Raw genomic sequence first — 10,974 nt, forward strand, 5'->3', positions numbered from 1 at the left:
GTATGTCGTTGTCGATCAGACATTCAGTATAAAGAACATCAATTTTCCTCTAATATTTCTCCGTAGATAGAGGTTTCAAATGATTGTCTACCCCAATCGGTTTAGAGAGAATGTGGCATTCATCCAGAACTGCAATGATAATACTACGTTTACAATTAGGGTCCCGGATTGAAGTTGGAAAGACATTTTCTATGTTCCCATGGTCAGGTGACCGGGGGGAATAAACACCATGCTCTCGGTCAGTGGTGACCGATGGTGGAGCAGAAGATGCTAGTAGAGCAGAATTTAGGGCAACACTTGAAGTAGTACCCTTCTGGACAGTAGAAACAACTGAAGCCCGGAAAGGAGAGTCAGCTGTTTCAACCAATTCAGACTCTTGAAAAAGTCTCTCCACTTCCTCCGGATGAACTATTAGAGCTCTTCTTCTTCTTCTTCTTCTTCTTTTTCTTCTTCTTCTTTGTATTCTTCTTCTTATTTGAATAGAAACCATTTCAGCATAATCCTCAGTTTCTTCCTCGTCAAGGGCCACGGTGTTCGATCATTCAGGAATTTTCTCTGTAAATGTAGGCTGCACTTTCGCCTAAGCTTTAGAGGAGTGCTTTTTTTTAGCCTTCTTCCCATTGGGCTGGGGACTGGCGGATGGTGCAGCTTCACCAGAAGTAAGAGCTGCATCATGAGCCCTTTTACGATCAAGGATATCTTGAACCTATTATTGGGCCACCTTCGGGTCAAGCAAAACTTTGATGACCGGGAAGATAGATGATCCCTTAGGAAGGCATGAGGTTGCAACAAAAACGGGAAAAGTCAATAGTTTATTATCGAATGAAGGGATGCGTTAACAAAAAGTAAAGACAATATCTTCACCATGATTCTTGTATTTCTAATTTTTTCGTATTGAAATTACTTTCCACATGCGAAGTTCCATTGTGGAAGTGTCCAAAATATTCTGAGCCTATTGCGTTAGGCTTTCGACTACTAAGGGACCAAGCGAGTAGCTAAAACAGAAAGAATAAGAGTTCAAGAAGAAAAGAAAATCCTTTCAAAATGCTAAAGAAAAAATAGATATTTAAGAGAACATACGAGTATAGTTCCAAGTTTTAGGAATAGGGGATGTTGATGATGATATAATGTCCCCAGGAGCGACGACAACAAACCTCTTCATCCAACCACGATTATTGTCATCATCCACACTAGTGATGATGGCATTGTGACCACGTTTACTGAGTTTGACCACACCCCCGCAAAGGATCTTGGGAGCGTAAAGGAGGATCAGGTGTACAAGGGTGAGTTCTTCTTATGCATGAGAGCAGAGATACTAGAGATATGCTACCATACGCCATATCGCCGAACCCACTTGAACCAAGCAAACTTGGTAGCTTCGGCAAAACTCAAGAATGATAGGGTCAATTTCCTTACCAAGCCCGAGGGTAAAAGGGTATGTATAATCCAAAGCATACCCTCGTTTGCTGAAAGTTACCCTCTCTACTTCGAGCCATAATCCGCCTTCACAACAAGAATACTGGTCGGGTAATAGACGAAGGATACTTGCGAACCACTCTATTTCTGTCATTGTTGGGGTTAGAGGAAGGATTTTGGACCTGGAGATCCTTGTTAAAGGACCATTCCTTAGGAATGATTGTATTTGTTGTCGGAGGCCCAACATTTGAACTTTTGGGTTTGGTTTTCTTAGATGGTCCTCCACCAATGCAAGTCCCGGTGTCGGTGGTTGAAGGAAGAGATAAAGTCATAACAAGATCGTACTCTTTAACGGCAGAAGATGAGTTATCAGAGATGGAAATAGTATAAGACATAGTGGCAGAAATAGTGAAATTTGCTATTAAAACTCAAAAGTTTTGCTGAGAAAAGGGAGTTTCAAACAGTTCAAGGATTTGTTGAAGAGATTCGAAAAAGAGCAAAGTAAAAATTGTTGAGAAGGTTAAGTTTATAGGCGATTTAGTATAGCCATCATTATCTTGGTAACTGGCTATAATGTTCATTAAATCATGGGAGATAGGTGTTAAGCTCATTAAATGCAAAGAGATGTACCTCCTTTTCAAGTCTCAAAAGCCGTTGAGAACTTTTCCAACAAGAAAAGGTAAGGTCTTATCTACTTCCCGATCACATAAAGTTGAGTCATCGGAAAGTAGGGGGACTATCTATATTAGGTAAAATTTAGAGTTTACAGGTGGACATTTCTCAAGCAGACACGTAGCAGTAATGACATAGTGGAGATGAGTCAGCAGATAATTAATACCGGATACCAATATGATACCAGTATTGTACAAATTTCAATTATACCGATATGATACCAGTATTGTACAAATTTCAGCAATGGTTGTACATCAATTATACGTTTATGCGATTTTACCATTTTATTATTATTAATGTATGTTTAGTTGTTAAATTTCTTTAATTGTTGTGCTAATGCTGGCTTGCCTAAAAAGTGGATGTTAGGCGACATCACAGCCCCACAGTTGGGGATTTTGGGTCGTGACACTCGCCCTCTTAAAGGTGAATAAAACCCCCCCCCTTGATGGCTGCATAACGTATGGGGAATAAATGCTGAGATTTTTTGTAACGGCTGCTCCTTTAATGGTGCTTTCTCCAACCAACACCTTGCTTTCAAATTCACTTCACTTGTAGCGCGTAACCCGATCCCAAATATCAATAATAACATCGTTTTGTCCCACTGATCACGTCCAATTCACACCCAATTAACGAGTATGAAATGGCCGTTGCAATGATAAACCCAAAGCAAGTCGGGGTCGAATCCACATGGAGTTTAGATTGATGTGAAGGTAAACACTTAAGAAAAGAACTTGAAAAATCTAGATTTATCTTTCAAACAACTACGAGAAATTGTTATCTAATTTGACTTCAAACAAACTAAACAAACTAGTAAGCAACTGCTGAATGAAATAGTTTTGGTGTTTATATCAAATAAGGGAAAAGCCTAAGGATGTAACCTTCACATAGGAGTAAACCTAAAAGGTAGAGTAAATTTATGCTTGTTGGGTAGATCGGGGTGTGATGACTCTCAATTCTCAAGTACCCACTCAATATCGCTCGGTTAAAGAGTGATTATGCCCAAATTGGCTTTCTCAATACCAAATTTGTAGCAATCAAAATAATTGATATGAGTCCAAGTGGGATTGTTCCTATCATATATGATTCCAAGTGGGATTATCCATATCTCTAGTTCAAAATCAAAACTTCAATTAGTTAAGTGTCTTGTTAGCCAAGTTTTTCTAGACTAGGTTCCTCTTTCTCAAGTAAGAACAAAGCCAAATAGGCATAAATCAGTGTTTGCACCCATTAATTCTAGATATAAAGTATAAACAAGGCTGAATAACATAGACGTCAATAACAAGGATTAATATTAAATCTAGCTACTCATACTCATAGGTAGGGGTGTTCAAACCTGAACCGAAAAACCGTACCAAACCGATTAAAAAATTTGATTAGGTTTGGTATTGAGAAAAAAACTCGAACCAAACCGGCATATAAATATATAATTTTTATATATACTTTTAAGACTTTATGTAGAATTTTCTAGTAAAAAGATATCTAGAAATATTTGGGATTCTCTCATGGGATGTAATATTTTGTAGAACTATGAAGTGCATTTATTTTATTTACTTTAAATAATGGGTTGTATCACTTTCCTTTCAAGTGTTATTGAAATGCGTCAATCATCTCTCTGTTCTTCCATATTCATATATCAAGATTTCTTATATCTTTTTTGAATTTTAAATGGCATTTCGACAATTTAGAATTAAATAGAACATATAAATTATTTTGGTATCATATTGTTTTTTATGTTTAATTATTAAATTCGATTAAGCTCGAAAGCGTATATCAACGAAAAAATATAGTTAGGCTACTAAGAAAATAACTATCATGTGTTACTAAAACATTTCTCTCATAAGAATAGTTTAATATATCATATGTTTGTCAATTTTATCAATTCTTACTAAAACATATGCTCACTTATCAAAACTCTATCTATAACATTAACAAAATAAGACTGAAATAATATTCATGTAACAAAAAATCCGACAAAATCGAAAAACCAGACAAAATAGAACCAATCCAAACCGATATAGTTGGTTTGGTTTGGTTTTGATACAAGTTAAACCAACCCGGTCCATGTACACCCCTACTCAAAGGCATGAAAAAAGAAAAAGAATAAGCGATTGATGACATAAAGCTATAATTAAAGAGTAAACGTAATAGGTCTTCTCTAATTTTAGTCACCAATTACCCAAAATAGCTAAGTCTAACCGCTACCAGCTGCTACAGTACAAAAGTTGCCAGAAAAAAAATATTTCTCATATATTTATAGTGATCTAAAATTTGCTGACAAAAATGCCCTTTTGGGGTTCTGCGGCAACACAATTTTGTGGCGGTCCGTACTTGTATCTGGTGCTCTTGCAGTAGGAGGGATTCTGTGACTGCGCATTAACTTCTGCAGCCGCACAATTTGGATATGGACTATGCTTCAAGGAGGCTTCAGTTTTGGGCATTTGTGTCATGCCCCGAACTCGGGGAGCGCGACCAGCGCTCAACCAAGTGAACCCGGTCGAGCAAGCGTATTAGATTTCCTTCTACCGAAACTCATCCATGAATAAATAGAATACATATTTTCGTTAATTAGACAATAAGGTGATCATGTCTGCAATACCAATTTCTTACCATTAGTTACATTATTTTAGAGTCTCAAATTTCACACACATTTTCATGGTCTAAAGTGGAACAAGTAATTCAAACACAACATAACATTGTTTGATTTCCCCAGCACCAATTTATTACCCACACTATGTCTATGGAGCCTCTAATAGATAAAGAAGAGTATTATGATAATGCCGGCAACAAGGCCCCGGCTATACCTCAAACACCATACACAAGAGAACAAAAGTTACATAACCCCGAAATAAAGTGGGGCTCACCAAGTCTTCTGGGAAGAGGGTGTACCGCTATCACTGATCAATATCTCCTGGTGTGGAACAACCTACATCCATTGAAGTTGCAGCGCCCCCGGCAAAAGGGATGTTAGTGCATATGGAATAGTACTAGTATGAATGACAAAACACCCTCTCAATAGAATGATAAATAATACAAGCAAGAATAATCATAATATCAATGGAAGCCTCAAACAACATCAAACCTCAAATTAAGATCAAGACAGTGTTCAAATTAATTTTCATATTTTTAGTTGGGAGATTTTTAGTACCAATAATGTCACCTTTAATAATACCAATACCATAGTACTTTTAGCACGGAGTCCGATCACGATCCGATCGGCTTGGCCGTCTCATTCGAGACATCGACCACAATTCATAATTTCCAGCACAATCACCACCATGTGTGTGGCATGGTGTCCGATCACGACCCGATTGGCTAGGCCGTCTCATTCGAGACATCATACCTTTATACTAATCATTTCGTTTCATACCCCTTTCACATCTTTTCATTTCATTGAAACTAGTGGCCACAGTTATAAAATCATTCTTGGCACATCGGTTGTATTTAGTATTTCATGCTCACCTTTTTCACTTTCAAACATCACCATCATCAACAACAACAAAGCATTCAAATCAAGGTTTCTAGCACACATGTGAGCCATTAAGAGTCTTAGATACATATAGACGTTTCACAAAAATTGACATAATAGCCTTCGTTTGAACTTGACTTGAATCGCAACATTATTAATGCACATCCCATACTTTGAACATACTCTCAAATGATAACATAACATGATAAAAGCATTTTAGGATACATATTGAACATATATCTTTCAACACAAACTTATTCGGAATAGACACTTCCATAATGAACAATTCAGGACTTACATAAATTACATGAATACCATGGGATTCAATTCTAGGATAGGATTTTAACCAACATACCTCACTTAACCTTCATTAAACTCTAAAATATTTCAGAAATCTTAGCAACTTCGATCTATTTTAGAAATGTAACAAATTGAACAAAAACTAGGAAGATGATTATGGTTCTAGCTCATTTGAGCATTTTATCAAACACTAGGTGTGCATGAAGGTTTCAAGGTCCTTTTATGGAGGATTCCATCATCCCACAACCTATTATTTACCATTTTTAGCTCAACAATGTTCCTACACCCCTTGATAACACATGCAGGCAAAATAACCAACTCTCATACACAAAAATTATCTTACTAACTACCAATTTCTAGTTAACTTTTGAAATGAAGGGTTAAGGTGTAGAATCTTACCTCTGGGATGAAGACCTAGTGAGTTTTCCTTGTTAAGCTTCCAAGATTCGAGCAAGAATTGAAGAACAAATTGTTGAAGATATCTCTCCCACTCTAGGGCACTCTCTAACCCTCAAAATATCAGGTTTTTGCTGAAATAATGGTACATATCGCCTATTTAATGAAGTAGGGTCGAGTTATAAAAACCCAAAAATGAAGCTCCGGAACAGGATCTGCAGTCGCATATGAGACCGCATAATGCATCTGTGGTCCATGAAATGGTCCGCAAAATGAACCAACGGAACTAGGCAACTCTGCCTGGATTTACGGTCACTATGCGGCCCACAGACCTGTTCTGCGGTCGCATAATGAACCGCAGAACAGTTATGCGGTCGTATAGTCGACCGCAGAATGGCACCCAAACCTGTCCTGTCCTGCCTCACTCTGCGACCATTCTGCGGCCACATAATGGACCGTAGAAATGCCTTTTTCTGCTAAATATTTCCTTTAACTCCTCAGCGTACTGTTCAAACACGTAAGCCTACTTCGGCACCACGAAACCTTAAATTACCTTTAATAACTTTTACTGGGCCTTACATTCTCCCCCACTTAGGATCATTCATCCTCAAATGAGGGTCAAAATCTGACATTAGCATCAAATGTGGCCCAACTGTTAATTTACACACACCAGTAGTTGCAAAATTTGGCAACTCTTTAAATTTCCAAAACTTTCGCCAGAGTCTCCTCTATAACTGGGCCTATCCACCTGTCAAAGAATCCTAGAAACCAATTCAATCCTAACAACATATACTTAATCTGATAACGCAATATAACATAAAAACAACACCACATGTGGCCTCATAAGCAATATATTACCAGAAAAGGAACACCTTTAACATCAACTGTACAATGATACATAATTCATAGAAGGTAACTCTTAGAATTTTCATAAAACATAATTTTATAAATACATGGCTATTCAAACAAATAAGGATATGTTTTCTTTATTTCTTCCCCAGCCTCCCAAGTAGCCTCTTCAACCCGTTGGTTTCGCCATAGCACTTTCACGGAGGCAATTTCTTTATTTCTCAACTTTCGGACTTGATGATCAATAATAGAAACTGGAATCTCTTCATAAGTCAATTTCTCATTATCCTCAATAGTCTCAACCGGAACAATGCGTATCGGGTCACCAACTACTTTATTCAACATAGACATATGAAACACCGGGTGCACTAATGACATCTCAGGTGGTAGATCAATCTTGTACGCCACCTCACCGATCCTCTGAATAATTCTGTACAGTTTGATAGACCTCGGATTCAATTTCCCTTTCTTACCAAATCGAATTACACCCTTCATAGGGGAAACCTTCAAGAATATCCAACTATCTTCTTTGAACTCCAAATCCCTACGACAAACATTTGAATAGGACTTCTGGCGACTCTAAGCAGTCTTCAACCACTCCTTAATGATCTTAACTTTTTCCATAGCCCGATGCACGAGGTCTGGCCCTATCAACTCTGCTTCCCCAATCTCGAACCACCCAATGGGAGATCTACATCACCTACCATATAAAGCCTCAAACGGTGCTATCTGAATGCTAGCGTGATAACTATTGTTGTAGGAAAATTCTTTGAGTGTCCAATGATCATCCCACCTACCTTTGAAGTCTAGAACACAAATGCGCAACATATCCTCAAGCGTCTGAATAGTCCGCTCTGCCTTTCCGTCAGTCTACGGGTGAAAGGTTGTACTAAGATTCACCCGAGTACCCAAACCTTGCTGAAATTTCTTCCAACATATTAGCCGTGAAATGTTCCCCCCGATCAGAAATGATAAAAACTGTAGTGCCATGCAACCTGACTATTTCTTTGATATATAACGGAGCATATTGTTCCGCTGTGTCGGTAGCCTTAACCGGCAAGAAGTGTGCTGATTTCGTGAGTCGATCCACAATCACCCAAATCGAGTCAAACTTATGAGGAGTGCGAGGTAGTCCTACCACAAAGTCCATATTAATCATTTCCCACTTCCACATTGGAATTTCTATATTCGGTTCCAACCCACCGGGCCTTTGGTGTTTGGCCTTCACTTGCTAATAATTTGGATATCTCGCCACAAAGTCCGCTACATTTATCTTCATATCATTCCACCAATAGACTTCCTTAAGATCACGATACAATTTCGTAGAGCCCGGGTCCACGGAATACCTAAAAGTGTGATCCTCAGTCATGATTCTCTCCCGTAGATCATCTACATTTGGAACAGATAAACGCCCTTGGTACCTTAGTGTACCATCACTCATGTCAAGAGAAAAGGCCATAGTCTTATGTTTATGAATCCTCTCTTTCAATTGTGCCAATAATGGATGGTTGTATTGATTCTCCTTGACTTCTACAACAAGTGATGATTCAACCCTATTTTGCACAATCACCCCTCCTTCACTAGAGTCCGCAAGAATAACTCCCAAACTAGACAATCGGTGAACTTCGTTGGCCAATGGCTTTTGATATGCCTCCAAGTGTGCTAAACTACCCATAAATTTCCAGCTAAGAGCATCCGCCACAACATTAGCCTTCCCCGGATGATATAGAATATTAATGTCGTAGTCCTTGAGTAACTCAAGCCATCTTCTCTACCTCAGATTCAATTCCTTCTGCTTGAAAATATATTGAAGGATCTTATGGCCCGTGAATATATCCACATGGACCCCATATAAATAATGACGCAAAATTTTCAATGTAAATACCACCGCCGCAAGTTCTATGTCATGTGTTGGATAGTTCTTTTCATGATTCTTGAGTTACCTAGAAGCATAAGATTTTATCTTGCCATGTTGCATTAATACACACCCAAGTCTGATTCTCGAAGCATCACAATATACTACAAACCCATTTGTACCTTCTGGTAGAGTCAACACTGGTGCCGTAGTCAATCTCGTTTTCAATTCATTGAAGCTCCTTTCACAAATATCTGACCATTGGAACTTAATTGCCTTCTGTGTCAATTTAGTCAATGGAGAGGCAAGGGTAGAGAACCCCTCCATAAACTTTCTTTAATACCCAGCTAATCTTAAGAAACTGTGAATCTCTATTGGAGTTGTAGGCCTCGGTCAATTCTTCACAGCTGTAATTTTCTGAGGATCAACCTTAATTACTTCACTAGAGATGACATGACCCAAGAATGTGACAGATTCACCCCAATTCAATGAGATCGGCCATGGTGTCCCGACCACGCAACGTGATAACACAATCTCTATAAACCCGCGCGGCCATAATAGATTCACCAACCGGAGTAGATACAGAGAACGGCTCATTAAGCTATTCCGGTTCTATCCCAAATCCCATAGCAACATAAGGAGTGACATATGACAAAGTGGAACCGGGATCAATAAGATCATACACATCATGAGATTGGACAGTCAATATACCTATGACAGCATCTGGAGAAGTCTCTGAATTCTGGCGACCCCTCATAGCATAGAAACGGCTGAATCCTTCCAAACTCTGTGCTCCACCCCTAGCTGCACCATGTCTTGCGGGTGTTGGTGTGCCTCGAGCTAGATGAGGTGCTACGTATGTAGTAGCAACAGAACTGGATGGTTGTGTCGTGCCCTTGCCCGTACCCTGGCAGGACGAATGACAATCCCTCCGAATGTGACCCCTCAATCTGCACCCGTAGAATATGGGTAAAGTCCATGTAGCATATTCCTATGTGCATCTTTCCACACCTAGAGCACGGGGGACTTGGATGCTGCTGGAATCTACCACCATGTCGACCCTGCTGGTAAGAGCCCATGTTGCCCTAACTTAGCATGAAATGGCTCCACTGCTGCTGACTGGGCCCTGATGGCTGTGAACTAACCAAAGACTGAGCAGAGGACTGAGATGGCCCGATGACCCTTCCCTGAATGCTGACCTACCGCCACCAGAAGAACCACCAAAGTTGCCCGCAGACTGAGCCGTATTACTACCCTCTCACTCCATTTTGTTCCTTAATTTGCGGATCTCTGTTGCTTGAGCGAATGCCACCATACTCTTATAGTTCATATCAGAATTCAAGGCAGCTGTAGTGTCCTCGATAATTACCAAGGGACCAAATCCCTACAGAAACTGGCGCACTCTAGCCTCCATAGTGGATAATATGTAAATAGCATACTTCGACAGGTGCACGAATCTCATATGGTCAATAAAGGCTCTCAAACTCAGCAGCATGGGCTGTCTTAGTCTCGGCAAGCAAGAAATGGTCAATAAAGGCATCGACAAACTCACCCCAACTCGTTAGAGGGCTCCCTTCCTCACGGGACTCCTCTCATAGCTCAAACCAAGAATATGCCACCTCTTTAAGGCGGTAAGAGTCCGACTCCATTGTCTCTGTCTCAGTAGCACGTATAACTCGGAGAGCCCTGTGCATCTCATCAATGAAGTCCTGGGGTCCTCATCTGGGTTAGTACCCATAAATACTGGAGAAACCTATTCACCCTGGAACTAGCAGAATCCCCTGGATGACTAGAATACGTGGGTGTAACATTTGATCTCTAGGCTTGGGAAGCCACTATTTGAGCCAACATTTGTATGGATCTGCTAAGATCCCCATCATAAACACCGGTATCGGAAGCTAGAACTGGAGGTGGAACTGGTATATCAGTTAGAGGGACCGTTGCACCTTCAGTAGGTGTAGGGACAAGTGCGGTCTGATCAGTTATAGTAGAATCAGGCATTGTATTAATTGGGGGAATA

At 39.7% G+C, this 10,974-nt stretch overlaps 1 protein-coding gene across 1 annotated transcript; it reads right to left on the reverse strand.

The window, feature by feature from the left end:
* Positions 1–8,330: 8,330 nt before the first annotated feature.
* LOC138899101 (uncharacterized) lies at positions 8,331–8,774 on the reverse strand. Its single transcript, XM_070185218.1, has one exon. The coding sequence runs from the start codon at positions 8,772–8,774 to the stop codon at positions 8,331–8,333; it is 444 nt and encodes a 147-aa protein (XP_070041319.1).
* Between the last annotated feature and the right edge of the window lie 2,200 nt (positions 8,775–10,974).

The sequence above is a fragment of the Nicotiana tomentosiformis genome, chromosome 9 (assembly GCF_000390325.3).
Source record: "Nicotiana tomentosiformis chromosome 9, ASM39032v3, whole genome shotgun sequence".
Classification (NCBI taxonomy): domain Eukaryota; kingdom Viridiplantae; phylum Streptophyta; class Magnoliopsida; order Solanales; family Solanaceae; genus Nicotiana; species Nicotiana tomentosiformis.